At 47.4% G+C, this 19,203-nt stretch overlaps 1 protein-coding gene across 1 annotated transcript in view; it reads left to right on the forward strand.

Moving 5' to 3' along the window:
- Positions 1–5,229: 5,229 nt before the first annotated feature.
- Positions 5,230–19,203, forward strand: part of CACNA1S (calcium voltage-gated channel subunit alpha1 S) — a 75,639-nt gene continuing 61,665 nt past the window's right edge. Inside the window, exons 1-2 of the mRNA XM_038748736.1 lie at positions 5,230–5,381; positions 6,619–6,724. Coding sequence (XP_038604664.1) covers positions 5,230–5,381; positions 6,619–6,724 — 258 coding nt within the window. The remainder of the gene's footprint in view (positions 5,382–6,618; positions 6,725–19,203) is intronic.

Genomic DNA, 19,203 nt, shown 5'->3' on the forward strand with positions numbered 1-19,203 from the left:
GGGCACAGGCCTGGCAGTCAGAAGGACCTGGCTTCTAATTCCAGCTCTGCCACTTGTCTGTTGTTTGACCTTGGGCAAGTCACTGCATTTCTCTGTGCCTCAGTTACCTCATCTGTACAAAGGGGACTGAGACTGTGAGCCCTATGTGGGATAGGAGAAGCAGCATGGCTTAGTGGAAAGAGCCCGGGCTTGGGAGTCAGAGGTAGTGGGTTCTAATCCCAGATCCGCCATTTGTCAGCTGTGTGACTTGGTGACTCAGTTACCTTATCTGGAAACTGGGGATGAAGCCTGTGAGCCCTACATGGGACACCCTGATTACCTTGTATTTACCCCAGTGCTTAGAACAGTGCTTTGCACATAGTAAGCACTTATTAATTATAATAATAATAATATAATGATGGCATTTATTAAGCACTTACTATGTGCAAAGCACTGTTCTAAGCACTGGGGAGGTTGCAGGGTGATCAGCATGTCCCACGGGGGGCTCACAGTCTTAATTCCTATTTTACAGATGAGGGAACTGATGCCCAGAGAAGTTAAGTGACTTTCGCAAAGTCACACAGCTGGCAATTGGTGGAGCTGGGATTTGAACCCATGACCTCTGACTCCAAAGCCCATGCTCTTTCCACTGAGCCACGCTGCTTCCCCCACTTAACAAATGCTATTATTATTATAGGGACCGTGTCAACCTAATTTGATCGTATTCACCCCAGTGCTTACTACAATGCCTGGAACAAAGTAAGCGCTTAACAAATACCACAATTATCATTAGCATTATTTTTATTATTATTTACTTTTATCCCTCCCCCTTAGACTGTGAGCCCTGGGTGGGGCAGGGGACAGTGTCTCACCTGATGATCTTGTATTTACTCCAGCACTTAGTACAGGGCTTGGCACAGAGTAAGTGCTTAACAAGTACTCCAGTTATTATTTTGGTCACCTCTCCCCAGTGCATCCTGGTGAGTCCCTGATTGAATGCCATAAACTCCATTGTCCACCAGATGCCCTTCAATCCCTCCATTTGGCCAGGGCTGGCCAGCTCTAAGCACGCTGCTGACCCAGAGTCTCAAGATTCTGTTAGGAGCAGGGCTATGGAAATAGGCAGAGCCACTGTCCTGGACCAACCTGGGAAACTACTTTCACATCGCCTCAGAGAAATGTGACATAAACATAAAATAGGAACCACAGGTTAACTGAATTCTTACACACACCTTGAGCACATATGAGCAGATCTTATGTAGAAGATCTGCAAGAGAAGCAGCATGACAAGAGAAGCAGCGTGGCTCAGTGGAAAAGAGCACGGGCTTTGGAGTCAGAAGTCATGGGTTCAAATCCCGGCTCCGCCAACTCTCAGCTGTGTGACTTTGGGCAAGTCACTTCACTTCTCTGTGCCTCAGTTCCCTCATCTGTAAAATGGGGATGAAGACTGTGAGCCCCCCGTGGGACAACCTGATCACCTTGTAACCACCCCAGTGCTTAGAAATGTGCTTTGCACATAGTAAGCGCTTCAAGCGCTTAGTACAGTGCTCTTCACACGGTAAGTGCTCAATAAATACGATTGAATGAATAAATGCCATAATAACAATAATAATAATGGCATTTATTAAGTGCTTACTATGTGCAAAGCACTGTTCTAAGTGCTGGGGAGGCTATAAGGTGATCAGGTTGTCCCACGTGGGGCTCACAGTCAATCCCCATTTTACAGATGAGGTAACTGAGGCACCGAGAAGTTAAGTGACTTGCCCAAAGTCGCACAGCTGACAAGTGGCGGAGTCGGGATTTGAACCCATGACCTCTGACTCCAAAGCCCGGGCTCTTTCCACTAAGCCAATCTGCCATCATTATTATTATTATGTACATTTTCCTTAGAGGGAAGGATAGGCCATTTATTTCAGTGTCTGGGTCCCCCACTAGATTGTAAATTCCTTGAGGGCAGAGATCATGGCTACTAACTACTGTGCTTTCTCAAGGGCTGAGCACAGAGTTGGTGCTCAATAAATACTATTAATTGATTGCAAATAAGTGATAGAGGCAGTTAAATGATGCATCAAAATTGCTGTAATAATTAAAATTAACTCCCTGGTGCATCTGCTAACACACATTTTTGTGAGCCAGCCTGAAGCGTGATATGCTACATTTTTTTAATGGTATATGTTAAGCATTTACTATGTGCCAGGCACTGTACTAAGTGCTGGGGTAGATACAAGCTAGTCAAGTTGGACACCATCCATGTCTCACATGAGTCTCACAGTTTTAATTCCCATTTTGCAGATGAGGTAACTGAGGCATAGAGAAGTTTTGTGACTGGTCCATAGTCACACACAGACAAATGGTGGAGTCAGGATTAGAACCCAGGTCCTTCTGACTCCCAGTCCCATGTTCTATCCAATAAGCCATGTTGCTTCCTAATGCTACATCTACTCTAACACTAATGAAGTGCCAGAGACTAACCAATCAATCAATGGTATTTACTGAGCACTTACTGTGTAAAGAGCACTTCATTAAATGCTTGGGAGAACACAATACAACAGAGCTGGTAGATATGATCCCTGCCCACAAAGAACTTGCAGTCTATAGGGGGAGCTTAAAGTCTACAGACTAGAAGATAAAAACGGTGATTAAATGGTCAAGGATGGTATTTCATTTTTGGATATTTTTTGCTCATTTGCTATAATTATAGTTAAGCTAAAATTAAAATACTCACACAGCTTCCATGGAAAATTCTAGAGGTAGAAGAGAAAAACAAGAACCGATAAAATGAAATCTGTTCAGCCCTGCTCAGAAGAATCAAAACTGTGACACTTGCTAAGTTTTAACAAGTACAGGAGTAGATACAATACAGAGAAGCAGTGTGGCTCAGTGGAGAGAGCATTGGCTTGGGAGTCAGAGGTCACGGGTTCAAATCCCAGCTCCTCCACTTGTGAGCTGTGTGACTTTGGGCAAGTCACTTAACTTCTCTGTGCCTCAGTGACCTCATCTATAAAATGGGGATTAAGACTGTGAGCCCCACGTGGGACAACCTAATCATCTTGTATCCTCCCCAGTGCTTAGAACAGTGTTTTGCACATAGTAAGCGCTTAACAAATGCCCTAATTATTATTACAATCAGACACAGTCTCACATGGAGCTCACAGCCAATGGGGGAGGGGGAACAGGTATTTCATGCCTATTTTACAGATGAGGCAAGTGAGATGGGGAGAAATTAAATGACTTAACTAAGTTCACTCAGCAGGCAAGTGTCAGACAGTATTAAAAACCAGGTTCCCTGATTCACCGTCCTGTTCTCTTTCAACTAGGCTACACTGCTTCCCAATCGCTGATCCTACACCCTCCTGTTTCCCACCTGCATCCCCAATCAATCAATCAATCAATCGCATTTATTGAGTGCCTACTGTGTGCAGAGCACTGTACTAAGCGCTTGGGAAGTACAAGTTGGCAACATATAGCCAGGTGACCTGGCTGGCCCAGTTACTTCTTCCTCGAACCAAGTCCTTGTGGCTGGAGGAGAGATTCCATGCCCTTGCCCGATCTGCTCTGGTATGCCAATAGGTTGCCCCCAAACCTCCTCCTCCTCCCCATCCCCCCCGCCTTACCTCCTTCCCCTCCCCACAGCACCTGTATATATGTATATATGTTTGTACACATTTATCACTCTATTAATTTTAACTGTACATATTTATTCTATTTATTTTATTTTGTTAATATGTTTTGTTCCGTTGTCTGTCTCCCCCTTCTAGACTGTGAGCCCACTGTTGGGTAGGGACCGTCTCTATATGTTGCCAACTTGTACTTCCCAAGCACTTAGTACAGTGCTCTGCACACAGTAAGCGCTCAATAAATACAATTGAATGAACGATTAAATGAATGAATGAAACCTCCCACCCTCTCACAGGGGGAGAAGAAGAAGAAGAAGAAGAAGAAGAAGAAGAAGAAGAAGAAGAAGAAGAAGAAGAAGAAGAAGAAGAAGAAGAAGAAGAAGAAGAAGAAGAAGAAGAATTGTGGTAATTGTTAAACATTTCATTCAATAGTATTTAGTGAGCACTTACTGTGAGCAGAGCACTGTACTAAGCGCTTGGGAAGTACAAGTTGGCAACATATAGAGACGGTCCCTACCCAACAACAGGTTCACAGTCTAGAAGGGGGAAACAGACAATGAAACGAAACATGTAGACAGGTGTCAAAATGGTCAGAACAAATAGAATTAAAGCTATAGGTGCATCATTAACAAAATAAATTGAGTAGTGAATATGTACAAGTAAAATAGAGTGATAAATCTGTACAAATATATACAAGTGCTGCAGGGAGAGGAAGGAGGTAGGGTGAGGGGATGGGGACGAGGAGAGGAAAAAGGGGGCTCAATTTGGGAAGGCCTCCTGGAGAAGGTGAGCTCTCAGTAGGGCTTTGAAGGGAGGAAGAGAGCTAGCTTGGCGGATGTGTGGAGGGAGGGCATTCCAGGCCAGGGGAAGGATGTACTATGTGCCAGGCACTGTTCTAAGCACTGGTGTAGATACAAAGTAATCAGGTCAGACACAGTACCTGTCCCACAAGGGGCTCACAGTCTTAATTCCCATTTGACAGATGCATTAACTGAGACACAGAAAAGTGAAGTGACTTGCCAAGGTCACACAACAGACAAGTGGCAGGACCAGATTTAGAACCCAAGTCCTAATTACTCCCAGGCCCGTGCTCCATTATTCATTCAGTCATATTTATTGAGAGCTTATTGTGTGCAGAGCACTATACTAAGCGCTTGGGAAGTACAAGTTGGCAACATATAGAGACGGTCCCTACCCAACAACGGGCTCGCTCTATCTGAGATGAGCTGCTCCCCTGATTGTGGTGAGGACCATGAGTCACCCCCATGCCCTCTCCCCACCCCTTCACAGGAGCAGAGAGCCTGGGCCCCCTCTGTCCCCAACCCCCCTCCCCCAGCCCAGAGCAGAGAGAGAGCAGCAGCTGCCGGGTCTTCTCAGGACCTTTGACGGGACCAAGGGGGCCGGGCCGGCGGGCCGGCGGCCGAGCGGGGCTAATTTTACACTCCCGCAGGGTGGACCTGGGAGCCCACTCGCCCTCTCCTCCCCCCCTCCCCACCTCCCACCGTGGGCTCCACTGGTTCAGTGCACTCCGCGAGTTTAGTGGGGCTCTGAGGGACCGGGCCCTGATACACCCGGGACCGGGGCAGGGGCTGCAGAACTGAGGCCCGGCACAGGGCCCGACCCTCAGGGAAGCATGGAGCCCACCACCCCCCAGGATGACAGTCAGAGGAAGAAGCAGCCCAAGAAGGTGGTGCCGATCACACCGCCGCACCCGGCCCGGGCCCTGTTCTGCTTCACCCTACAGAACCCCCTGCGGAAGGCCTGTATCAGCATCGTGGAGTGGAAGTATCCTTTCCCCCTGAGTGGGGCCGTGGGGCTGGAAGGGCCAGAGGGGCCAGGGAGGAAAAACGTGGGAACGTCAAGGTGGGAGGGATCCAAGCCCGGGCATTGAGGTTCTGGGGCCAAGTTGGGTGAGCAGGCAGACCAAGCACCCGAACACCGACTCTCCAGAATGTCCAGCCTTGGAAGGGCAAGGGCCAGAGAGGAAGGAAGGTACCCACCGGCCAGCCAAGGCCTGGGGGTGCTTGAGAAAACTGGATCTGAGCTGCTGGAGCCCCCAGAGACAGGGAAGGGATGGGGGAAGGGGACCAGTGAAATGGAAGAGCTGCTCCAAATGCCTTGGACTGGTCATTGGGCCTGTTGCCCGCCAGCAGCTGCTGCCGGTGAGGCCAAGATCAAATCTCCCTGCCTGCCCTGACTTCCTCTCCCCGGCCCTCTGTCTGTCTCTTGGTTTGCTCACTCAGCTTCCCTTCCCTTCTCCTCCTCTGAGGTTCACTCTCCCTTCATGTGCGTGGCTGCCTCTGCCTCTCTGTCCCTCTATCAGTATGTGTGTGTGTCTGCCTCTATCTCTCTGTCCTTTTGAATCTATGTATATGTGTTTGAGTGTGTGACTGCCTCTCCCTCTCTGTCCTTTTGAATCTGTGTGCGTGTGTTTGTGTGTGCGACTGCCTCTGCCTCTCTGTCCCTTTGCATTAGTGTGTTGGTGAGTATGACTACTTCTGTCTTTGCCTCTCTGTCTCTTTGTGTCATGTGTATGTGTGTGTCTGCATGCTCCTCTTTGCATCCCACATTTCTATCTTCCCATCAAGCAGTCATTAGTATCTGTTGAATGCTTATGGTGTGCAGAGCACTGAACTAAGCACTTGGGAGAGTACAATATAATCAGTAAACATGATCTGTGCCCACAAGGAACTTAAAGTCTATAAGGAGGAGCTTACAGACTCCCCTTCCTTCCCCTCACTACCCTCCTCTATCCTTCCCTCTCCATCCCTCTCCTTTCTGCCAGATCTTCAGGCAAAGGCAAGATTACCCTTTTCTGTAAACATTTTTTGGCTCCCCTAGCTGAGGCTGACCTTGCTCTGGCCAAGTTTGTGCTGCTTAAAGCAGAACTGAGATGGTCATCCTCACTGCCCCTCACCCACCCTGACCACGGGCCAAGTAAGGGTGGGGGCCCCTTAGCTCCAGAGAGACCCTAAGCTTGGCAGACCCTCCAGCTGGGCATCTCCTTAACGCCCTCCTTTAGACCCTTTGAAATCATCATCCTGCTCACCATCTTTGCCAACTGTGTGGCTCTGGCAGTGTACCTGCCGATGCCTGAGGATGACAACAACACTACCAACATGGGCCTGGTAAGAAAGGCTTCTCTTCCTTCCCTCCCTCCCTCCCTCCATGTTCACTCCCTTTTTCCCCTTTCCCACCTTTCTCCCCTTCTCCCCCACTCCCTCCCTCCTTCCCCTACTTCTTCCCTCTCTTCTTCCCTTCCTCTCTCCCTCCTCTGCTCCCTCACTCCCTCTCTCCTACACCACCCCTCTTCCTTTCCCCCACTCCTTCCCTTCCTCCTCCCCATTTCCTCTGCTCTTTCTCTTTCCCTTCCTCTCTCTCTCTCCAGCTCCTTCTCTCCTCTGCTTCCTCTCTCACCCACCCCTCTCCCCCACTAAATTCATTTATTCATTCATTCAATCATATTTATTGAGCACTTACTGTGTGTAAACCACTGTACTAAGCACTTGGGAAGGTAAGATATAACAATAAACAGACATATCCCCCCTTCTCCCTCCCTTTTTTCCCCTCTCCCCCTTTCCTTCTCTATCTCCTTCCTTTCCTCCTCTTCTCCTGTCCTCCTCCTCCCCTCCCTTCCCCTTTCTTCTGCTCTCCCTCTCTCCCCCTCTTGCTCTCTCTCCCTCTCACCTGACTCACTTTCTTCCTCCCACCTGCCAACTGTTTAGAGCCCTCCCTCTCTGCTTTCAGACCCCCTTGGGGAGCTAGTTGGGCCCTTCCTTCCTGCCCTGCCTGTGCAGCCTCCCTGGTTCATCTGTACAGGATAAACTTGCTTCTTTCAGGGCAGTTCCATCCTATGGGGTCAGAGACTGGGCTGGGCAAGTCACTTCACTTCTCTGTGCCTGAGTTACCTCATCTGTAAAATGGGGATTAAGTCTGTGAGAGCCATGAGGGACAATCTGATTACCTTGTATACCCCCCAGTGGTTAGAACAATGCTTAGCACATAATAAGCTCTTAACAAATACCATTATTATTATTATTACTTACTTCCCTCAATAATAATAATAATAATTGCGGTATTTATTAAATGCTTACTATGTGCCTGGCACTGTACTAAGCACTGAGGTGGATACAAGCAAACTGGGTTGGACACAGTCCCTGTACCACGTGGGGCCTACAGTCTTAATCCCAATTTTACAGATGAGCTAACTGAGGCACAGAGAAGAAAGTGACCTGATCAAGGTCCCACAGCAGACAAGTGGTGGAGCTGGGATTAGAAACCAGTTCCTTCTGCCTCCCGGGTTTGTGGTCTATCCACTAGGCCTAGATGCTTCTCGATCACCCTCCCTGGATGATGATCCTAAACAGGTGGGGATCCGGCATATTGGAACATCAGTGGATGGATCCCGTGTAATGGGAATGGATGGGGATTCCGAGACACCCCCTGTTCTGGGGTCTGTCATTTACCCTTCTCGGGAAGAGCCCAAGACACAAACATCTGCTCCCCAGGACTTTCCCTGGCCAAGCTGTTGGTGGGCTGGTGGGGGATGGGGGAAGGGTCAGTAGGCAAGGAATAGGCGAGTGTTGGTGTGAGGCCTGCACACGCACATAACCACAAGGTCTTCATTCATTCATTTATTCATTCAATCATATTTATTGAACACTTACTGTATGCAGAGCATTGTACTAAGCGCTTGGGAAGTACAAGTTGACAACATATAGAGACGGTCCCTACCCAACCAATGGCTCATAGTTTTGTGTTAACGCATTGAGCATCGGATTGGGCTTGGAGGATACACAGTAGAAGGTCAAGGCAGGTCCTGCCTTCTGGGAGCTTACAGTTGAAATATGACCTGCCCAGAGGAATTGATTCTATTGAGGGCAGTTTGGAGAGTACCATTGCCCTGCTCTGTCCAGCCCCTGCCTCTGCCCCTGAGTGAGGCATAGGATGCTGGGGATACTGTTAGTGAATTAGTGCTCCTGGTTGAAAAGTCTTGGATTAGATTATTATTACTTTTGTTAATGATAACAACAACAATAACATGTATTTATATTCATTCATTCATTCATTCAATCATATTTATTGAGCGCTTACTGTGTGCAGAGTACTGTACTAAGCGCTTGGGAAGTACAAGTTGGCAACATATAGAGACGGTCCCTACCCAACAGTGGGCTCACAGTCTAAAAGACTGTGACATTTATAATAATGTTGGTATTTGTTAAGCGCTTACTATGTGCCAAGCACTGTTCTAAGCACTGGGGTAGATACAAGGTCATCAGTTTGTCCCATGTGGGGCTCACAGTCTTAATCCCCATTTTACAGATGAGGTCACTGAGGCCCAGAGAAGTTAAATGACTTGCCCAAGGTCACACAGCTGACAAGTGGCAGAGCCAGGATTAGAACCCATGACTTCCGACTCCCAAGCCTGTGCTCTTTCCATTAAGCCACACTGCTTCTCTATTTATTAAATGCCTATTGCTTTATTAAATGCAATCTTGTTCCTTCCGGAGTACAGGGGACAACAGGTGAGTAATAATAATAATGGCGGTAATTGTGAAGCACTTACTATGTTCCTTCCTTCCTTCATTCATTCATTCATATTTATTGAACACTTACCATGTGCAGAGCACGGCATTAAGCACTTGGGAGAGTACGATATAACAATAAACAGACACATGTGTCAAGCACTGTGCTAGGTGTTGGGGTAGGTGCACATTAGTCGGGTCAGAAACAATCCTTGGGTCCCACACGGAGCTTATGGTCCAAGAGGGAGTAAGACCAAGTACTAAATCCCCATTTTACAGATAAAGAAACTGAGGCCCAGAGAAGTGAAGTGACTTGTTCAAGGACACACTGCAGGCAAGTGATGAAGCCTGATTAGAACCCAAGACCCCTGACTCCCTGACCAGGGATATTTTTGCAGGCAGGGATGCAGCACATTGCAAAATGCTTCCTGTACAGAGCCTGTTTATGGTGCAGTGAGTGTGACTGGTGTCAACTCCGGGCCTTCGCCCCAGAACCAGCATCCGCTGCCATCTTCCCTAATCCTGCCTGCTGCAATTTTCAAGATTTCCACACTGGGGCCTTGTGGAAAGAGCACAGAATTTGGACCAGAGCAAAGTTGCTCTTCAGGGATTTTTCCCAATATCCCTTGGGACTACCACATCCTCCTGTCCCCCCTCCAGCCGGGCTCAGCACCTCACCTAGATGGCTGGACCAGTGGCTGCTCCCCCACTGATGAACTGGGGCAAAGAGTCTCCTGGTAGGTACCCCATGGTCCTTGTAGAGGGCAGAAATCACTCACCAGCTGCTAAGGTGCCCTTCTGAGGCCCCAGTCAGATCCAGGAACAATGATGGCAATATTGGCAACTGGCCCAATTTCCTGAAGTAAGAAAATCCATTGCCTTGTCGTCCCAATAATAATGGCATTTGCTAAGTGCTTACTATGTGCATAGCACTGTTCTAAGTACTGGGGAGTATACAAGGTGATCAGGTTGTCCCACATGGGGCTTACGGTCTTAATCCCCATTTTACAGATGAGGGAACTGAGGCCCAGAGAAGTGAAGTGACTTTGCCCAAAGTCACAAAGCTGACAATAGGCGGAGCCAGGATTTGAACCTATGACCTCTGACTCCCAAGCCCGTGTCTTACCATTGAGCCACGCTGCTTCCCAATGAGAGGATGTCTTTGACTGAGAGTTCTTCGCAGCCTGGAGAAGAGGAGAGAAGGCTGGAAAATGGGTTGGGGATGAGAAGGAATCAGGGAAAAGGCCTCCAGTTTATATAAGGTAACTATATGGAGACCAGCTCAGATCAGAATATAATAATAATAATGATGGCATTTGTTAAGCACTTACTATGTGCCAAGCACTGTTCTAAGCACTGGGGGATACAAGGTAATCAGGTTGCCCCACATGGGGCTCACAGTTTAAATCCCCATTTTCCAGATGAGGGAACTGAGGCACAGAGAAGTTAAGCGACTTGCCCGAAGTCACACAGCTGACAGTTGGCAGAGCTGGGATTAAAACCCATGACCTCTGACTCCCAAGACCGTGCTCTGTCCTCTGAGACACGCTGCTTCTCTTAGAATGACAGGAAATGATGATTATGGTATTTCATTCAATCATATTTATTGAGCGCTTACTGTGTGCAGAGCACTGTACTAAGCGCTTGAGAGAGAACAGTAAAACAGAGTTGGTAGATATGTTCCCTGCCCATAAATGTTTATTATGCATTAAGTACTCTTCTAAGTGCTGGTGTAGATACAAGTTAATCAGGTCAGACAGAGTCATTGACCCTAGTGGGGCTCACAATCTAAGTAGGAGAGAGGACAAGTATTAAATCTCCATTTTACAGTTCATGAAACAGGCCCAGCGAGGTTAAGTGACTTGGCCAAGGTCACACAGCAGGCCAGTGGCAGATCTGGAATTAGAACCCAGGTCCCCTGATTCCCAGGCCCTTGCTCTATCCACTAGATCACAGTGCTGGATTTAAATGGCAGCAGGAGGGATTGAAACTAGACAAATAATTTTGCTGCTAAAGGATTGCTTTATTCAGGAACAAGTGACTAGGGGAGGTAATGACGCTCTCCTTCTCTGAAGATCTCCAGGAATAGAAAAGACATTCAACTCTCTGGAACGAGTTAGCTGCAGGCCTGTCTGAAGGCTGATGGCAAACTAAGCTTTATTCCCATTTTGTGCAGAGAGGTTAGAGTGGCATCTAGCCCCAGCCTTGACTATCAGGGGTCTCTATTGGGAGGGACAAACAGTTGTCTGACCCAGAAAGGAGACTAAAACATTGTTTTCAGAAGCAGAACGTATTTTATTAGTAAACCACCCCGACCCTTCCCTTTAAGTAGATTCATTAGTTATCTAAGGGCTAGTCAGATAGATTTCTGTAATCCTTCCTTAGGTAGCAAACTCTACCATGCTTAAGTTAAGGGGCTTGTCTGAGTGAGGCACGGGATGCTGGGAATACTGTTAGTGAATTAGTGTTCCTGGTTGAAAAGTCTTGGATTAGATTATTATTATTTTTGTTAATGATAATAATAATAATTAAAAAATTATTTAAAAAGTATTTATAATAATGTTGGTATTTGTTAAGAGCTTACTATGTGCCAAACACTGTTCTAAGCACTGGGGTAGATACAAGGTGATCAGGTTGTCCCACGTGGGGTTCACAGTCTTAATCCCCATTTTACAGATGAGGTTACTGAGGCCCAGAGAAGTTAAGTGACTTGCCCAAAGTCACACAGCTGACAAGTGGCAGAGCAGGGATTAGAACCCACGACCTCTGACTCCCAAGCCCGTGCTCTTTCCACTAATAATAATAATAATGATGATGTCATTTATTAAGCGCTTACTATGTGCAAAGCACTGTACTAAGCGCTGGGGAATTTACAAGGTGATCAGGTTGTCAAACTAAGCCACATTGCTTCTCTGTTTATTAAATGCTTACTATGTGCCAAGTGCTTAAGTGCTTAACAAATATCACAATTATAACGATTATTGAACTGTGCACTTGGGAACATCCCATAAAGGTTCCTTCCCTCTAGACTGTAAGCTCATTGTGGGCAGGGAACATGTCTACCGACTTTGATGTTTTGTACTCTCCCAAGGGCTTAGAATAATGCTCTACACACAGTAAGTACTCACTGAAGACCATTGATTGATTTGTTTTTTAATGGTACTTTTTAAGCAATGTGGCTTAGTGGCAAGAGCCCAGGCTTGGGAGTCATTTGTCGTGTGTTCTAATCCTGGCTCTGCCACTTGTCTGCTGTTTGTCACCCATTTTTGGGTAGGGACCATCTCTAAATGGTGCTGACTTGTATTTCCCAAGCGCTTAGTCCAGTGCTCTGCACACAGTAAGCACTCAATAAATACGACTGAATGAATGAATGAATGAATGAATGAATGAAGTCACTTCACTTCTCCGGGCCTCAGTTCCTTCATCTGTAAAATGGGGATTGAGACTGTGAGCCCCACTTGGGACAACCTGATAACCTTGCATATCTATCCCAGCTCTTAGAACAGTGCTTGGCACATAGTAAGTGCTTAACAAATACCATCATCAGTATTATTATTATTATTATTATTATTATTATTATTATTATTACTATATGCCAGGCACTGTACTAAGCACTGGGGTAGATACAAGACATTCAGGTTTGACACAGCCCTGCCCCACACAGGGCTGACCTGATGACTGACTGACCACCAAAGGCTCCAGTGAAGTGGGATGAGATTCAGAGCATTGGACTCAGCCATGAAAGATTGTTCCTTATGGGCCCCTCCCTCTGACATGCTGCCCCCCAGGAGATGTGTGGTCTTCAGTCTGGGTCTGTTTGTGAGAGCCAGTGAGTTGGGGGAGAAGGGCACAGTCATGGAGATTTGAGCATCCAGAGCTTCTACCCTAAATCCAATCAGTCAATCAATCATTGGTATTAATGCATGGTTACAGTGTGCACAGCACTGTAATAAGTAAAATAAATTAAAACAAAATTGTTGTATTTGCTAAGCACTTACTATGTGACAGGCGCTGGATTGGATACAATAGGGTTGAACACAGTCCCCAACCCATGTGGTGCTCACAGTCTTCAGCCCCATTTTACACATGGGGTAACTGAGGCACAGAGAAACTACGTCATTTGTCCAAGGTCACACAGTAGACAAGTGGCAGAGCCAGGATTAGAACCTGTGACCTTCTGACTCCCAAGTCTGTGCTCTATCCACTTATCCACCACTATCCTCTTACTCTTTCACTCAGTATATGGGAGCCTACTAGAGTTGGTAGAGAAAATCCCTGCCGTCAAGAAGCTTACACGCTAGAGGGGCAGAAGATGAAGAGAGTCAGGGATAGGGTACTAGAGTCCTGGGGGTCCTGGCTTTGGAGACTCCTTCCACCCCACTTTCTGAGTGTAATAATAATGGCATTTATTAAGCACTTACTATGTGCAAAGCACTGTTCTAAGTGCTGGGGAGGTTACAAGGTGATCAGGTTGTCCCATGTGGGGCTCACAGTCTTAATCCCTATTTTCCAGATGAGGTAACTGAGGCACAGAGAAGTTAAGTGCCTTGCCCAAAGTCACACAGCTGACAATTGGCAGAGCCAGGATTTGAACCCATGAACTCTGACTCCAAAGCCCATGTTCTTTCCACTGAGCCACGCTGCCTCTCTAATGTGTAATGCCTGGTGATTCATGATGCCATGGTAATACCACCTCATGTGATTAAGTTGGGTGTTATGGAAATGCTGATGTGACATCACCATTACCATGGAGATATCTGTAACATATCGGGTAAAAATGCCAAATCACCAAGCCTCAGATTTAATGCTAATCCTTGAGAAATCTCTGGGTTGGTGCTGGAGATAATATCTTCCTTAGCATCCTTTAGGTCAGATCCCCACCAGGGTCAAACTAATCCTGTCAGTGGACCAGGCCAATTTCCATGATTCCAGGCTGCAGGAGAGAGATTCCACAGGTGGGGCTTTCCCAGGGGTTGGGATAGATGACATCATTAGGAGGTTGGGCTAAGGGAAGTGAAGAGGGCTAATCAGGGTGTTCCACCCGGACATTCAGAAAAAATCACCTCCAGGGATGGAAGCCTCTCCTCAATAGCTTTCAGTCCAGGATCCAGTTAGGGGGTTCAAAGCTCTGTGTACAGTAAGCGCTCAGTAAGTACCACTGATTGATTAATTGGTTCAGGGGTTCATTTCTCCAGTCCAGCCACTGGGAGAACAGTTTTTATAATGGCTTTTGTTAAGCGCTTACTATTATTGCCAAACACTGTTCTAAGCGCTGGGGGAAATACAAGGTAATCAGGTTGTCCCACATGGGGCTCACAGTCTTTAATCCCCATTTTATAGATGAGGTAACTGAGGCACAGAGAAGTTAAGTAACTTGCCCAAAGTCACATAGCTGACAAGTGGTGGAGCTGGGATTAGAACCCATGACCTTTGACTCCTTAAGCCCGTGCTCTTTCCACTGAGCCACACTGCTTCTTAGTTGTCTTGGGTTTGGTTTGAGCAGTTGGTTTGTATTGTGTTGAGCAGTTGTGTTTGGCTTTCTTGCAGCCGGTGGGCTGCTCCTCTGAGACCACCCCCTGAAGTCCCTCACAGCCCCAGGCCCCTTCACTTCACTTGGCTGGTTTCTAAAACTGAAGCCTTCCCAAATAATAATAATGATGGCATTTGTTAAGCACTTACTATGTGCAAAGCACTGTTCTAAGCTCGGGGGGGGGGGGGATACAAGGTGATCAGGTTGTCCCACGTGGGGCTCACAGTCTTAATCCCCATTTTACAGATGAGGTTACTGAGGCCCAGAGAAATGAAGTGACTTGTCCAAAGTCACACAGCTGACAAGTGGTGGAGCCGGAATTTGAACCCATGACCTCTGACTCCCAAGCCCGTGCTCTTTCCACTGAGCCACACTGTTTCTCTGAGCCCACATGGGGGTCACTGACCAGAGATGCTAGGAACCAATCGGAGCTGTGAGGCAAGGTGACCCCTGGCCAGCTTTGGGACCCAGGCCTGGAATTGTCTGGAAAGAAAACAGTTCATCCACCTGCTTTTTTAAGTGGTATTTGTTAAGCATTTACTGTGTGCCAGGCACTGTACTAAGCACTGGGGCAGATACAAAATAATCAGGTTGGATACAGTCCCTGTCCCACATTCCTTCATTCTTTCAATCATATTTATTGGCCACTTACTGTCCCACATTCCTTCATTCATTCAATCATATTTATTGATCACTTACTGTGTGCAGAGCACTGTACTAAGCACTTGGGAAGTACAAATCGGCAACATACAGAGACGATCCCTACCCAACAATGGGCTCACAGTGTAGCCCACATGCGGTTCAGTCTTATTCCCCACTTTTACAGATGAGGTAACTGAGGCACAGAGAAGTTAACTGACTTGCCCAAGGTCACACAGCAGACAAGTGGCAGAGATTTTCTGGGACACCTGAAAAAAATGACTTTGGGAAAAAAAAAAAAACCACTTTGTTCCCCAGGCTGACGTTTTATCAGTGTTCAGTTCTGCATATAGGTTACCAGGAATGAATGAGTGCATAACCTTGAGATCTTCAGAAGGGAGGATTATTGTTATGGCTGGGATGCCTTCCAGGTGTTATTTTGTTCATCCCCCTGCCCCCAGGCCAGACAAACCCTAACCTTCCCACACTGCTCCATTTTATTTTAATCAATCAATGATATTTACTGACTACTTATGTAGAGCATGGTACACTGTACTTCGCACTTGGGGAAGTATGACAGTGCTAATGATAATGGTATTTATTAAACATTTACTATTTATTAAGCACTGGGGTAGATACACAATAATCAGGACAGACACAGTCCCTGTCCCACTGTGAGCCCGCTGTTGGGTAGAGACTGTCTCTATGTGTTGCCGGCTTGTACTTCCCAAGCGCTTAGTACAGTGCTCTGCACACAGTAAGCGCTCAATAAATATGATTGATTGATTGATTAAATAGGAGGGAGAACAGGCATTGAATCCACATGGCTCAGTGGAAAGAACACGAGCTTTGGAGTCAGAGGTCATGGGTTCAAATCCCTGTTCCGCCAATTGTCAGCTATGTGACTTGTCTCTGTGCCTCAGTTACCTCATCTGAAAAATGGGGATTAAGACTGTGAGCCCCCCGTGGGACAACCTGATCATCATGTAACCTCCCCAGCGCTTAGAACAGTACTTTACACATAGTAAGTACTTAATAAATGCCATCATCATCATCATCATCATCATTTTACAGATGAGGGACCTGAGACCCAGAGAAGTTAAGTGACTTGACCAAGGTCACACATCAGCCAAATGGCAGAGCTGAAACTAGAATCCAGATCCTCTGACTCCCAGGATATGCTCTTTCCACTAGGCCATGCTGCTTCCATGATTCCACCATTTATTATTATCTGCTGTTTCATCCTGATATATTGGTGTTCCCCTCACTGGCCCCCACCCTCGTTGATGGGTGCGGGGACTGTAAAGAGACAGTGGCTCTTCAGGGGGCTTTCTGGTCTGTGTCCCTGCGTAATCTGCTCCTCCCTCTGCCACTCCCCTTGTTGGCGACCCCACCATTGGTGGACACTGCTCCATTCTGCCCTCCTTCCCCTCCCCCAGCCTGTGCTTCCCCTCGCCACAGATAAGGTTGCAGCTCGAAGCCCCTAACATGGACGAAGCATGTGTGCTGGCATCTTGGTCATATGCTGAAAGGCTCAGGGTTTTTTTATAGGGGGCAGAAAAATGTGCACCTTCCACACCCAGCTGTAGGCCCAGGCCTCTCCCTCACAGGCGCCCGTCCCCCACAACTGCCTCACTAATAATAATTGTGGGATTTGTGCTAAGCTCTATACTAAGCACTGAGAAGTAGCGTGGCTCAGTGGAAAAGAGCACGGGCTTTGGAGTCAGAGGTCATGAGTTCAAATCCTGCCTCCGCCAAGTGTCAGCTCTGTGACTTTGGGCAAGTCACTTAAATTCTATGTGCCTCAGTTACCTCATCTGTAAAATGGGGATTGAGACTGTGAGCTCCTCGTGGGACAACCTGATCACCTTGTAACCTTTCCAGAGATTAGAACAGTGCTCCGCACATAGTAAGTGCTTAATAAATGCCATTTAAAAAAAAGCACTGGGGAGGATACAGAAAAATCGGGATGGACACAGTACCTGTCCCATATGGGGCTCACAATTTTAATCCCCATATTACAGATGAGGGAACTGAGGCCCACAGAAATGAAGTGACTTGCCCAATGTCACACAGCAGACAAATGGCAGAGCCAGGATTAGAACCCATGTCCTTCTGACTCCCAAGTCACTGCTCTAGCCACTAGGTCATGCTGCAACCACGCCACCCCCGCACCGCCCCAACTTTTGTTCTCCAACATTATGTGCCAAGCACTGTACTAAGTGCAGGGGAGCTGGCCTCTGTGCCACCAGGGAGGAGCTGTTAGGAATAACAATGGTATTTATTAAGTGCCTACCATGTGTCAAGCACTGGGCCGAGTGATGTTGGAGGTAATGTGATCATTAAATCAGGCCTTGCCCTGGTCCCACACTCAACTCACCATGTAAAGAGCAGGGAGATCTGAGATACTTTCCCCCAATCTACAGCTGAGCAAACCATGTCGAGAAGTGAAGTGACTTGCCCAAGGCCCCCCAGGGGGCCAGTGGCAGAGTGGGAATTAGAAGCCAGGGCCCTGGTCTCCCAGTCCTCCATACCCCCACCATTCCAGCTGCTAAAGAGCACAGGCTAAGGAGGCAGAGGTCATGGGTTCTAATCCTGCCTCCGCTACTTGTCAGCTGTATCACGTTGGGCAAGTCACTTAGTTTCTCTGTGCCTCAGTTCCCTCATCTGTAAAATGGGGATTAAGACTGTGAGCCCCACGTGGGACAACCTGACTACCTTGTATCTACCCCAGCACTTAGAACAGTGCTAGGCACATAGTAAGCGCTTAACAAATCCCAACGTTGTTATTATTATTATTACTTCCCTCCCCTGGGAGAGGCGACAGGAGAAGGAGCGGAGGAGCTCAGTGTAGTTGAGCCTCTGCGGGTTGAGGTGAGATGGGATTGAAGAGGGTCAGTCCTTCCCCGGCACCCCTGGCCCAGACCCCCAGAGAAGTTCTGGGGAAGTTCTGAACACTGGTCTGGGCCTGGTGGGGGGCAGCAGGGGTGTCAGTGCTTGGGGATTCTGCATTACTAGGGGGCTTGTGAACACAGGATCATTCCAGATCTCCCAGGACCAGTCCAATCTCCAAACCCCCTGACAGACAGACAGCAGCCCACAGCACTTATGTACATATCTGTAATTTATTTATTTATATTAATGTCTGTCTCCCACTCTAGACTGTAAACTTGTTGTGGGCAGAGAATGCATCTGTTTATTGTTATACTGTACTCTCCCGAGCACTTAGTAATAATAAGCACTCAATAAATACAGTTAAATGAATGAATGAAGCTCCTGGGACCCCTCAACCCCACTGACAAGGTGGACAGCTGCATCTTCCGGGACCCCCTAACCCCACTGACAAGCTGGACAGCTGAAGCTTCTGGGTTGTTCAGGGAGGAGGGAAGGTACAGAGTGGCTTAGTATGGTGCTTAGTTCTTAGTACAGTACAGAGAAGCAGTGCTCTGCACACAGTAAGTGCTCAATAAATATGATTGATTGAAAGAGCACAGGCTTGAGAGTCAGAGGTTCTAATCCTGACTCCACCACGTGCCAGCTGTGTGACTGTGGGCAAGTCACTTAATAATAATAATAATAATAATGGTATTTTTTAAGCGCTTACTATGTGCAAAGCACTGTTCTAAGCACTGGGGGAATACAAGGTGATCAGGCTGTCCCACGTGGGGCTCACAGTCTTCATCCCCATTTTACAGATGAGGTCACTGAGGCCCAGAGAAGTGAAGTGACTTGCCCAAAGTCACACAGCTGACACTTGGCAGAGCCGGGATTTAAACCTACGACCTCTGACTCCAAAGCCCATGCTCTTTCCACTGAGCCACGCTGCTTCCCACTTAACTTCTCTGTGCCTCAGTTACCTCATCTGGAAAATGGGGATTAAGACTGTGAGCCCCATGTGGAACAACCTGATTAC

This window comes from Tachyglossus aculeatus, chromosome 7 (assembly GCF_015852505.1).
Source record: "Tachyglossus aculeatus isolate mTacAcu1 chromosome 7, mTacAcu1.pri, whole genome shotgun sequence".
Taxonomy (NCBI): Eukaryota; Metazoa; Chordata; class Mammalia; order Monotremata; family Tachyglossidae; genus Tachyglossus; species Tachyglossus aculeatus.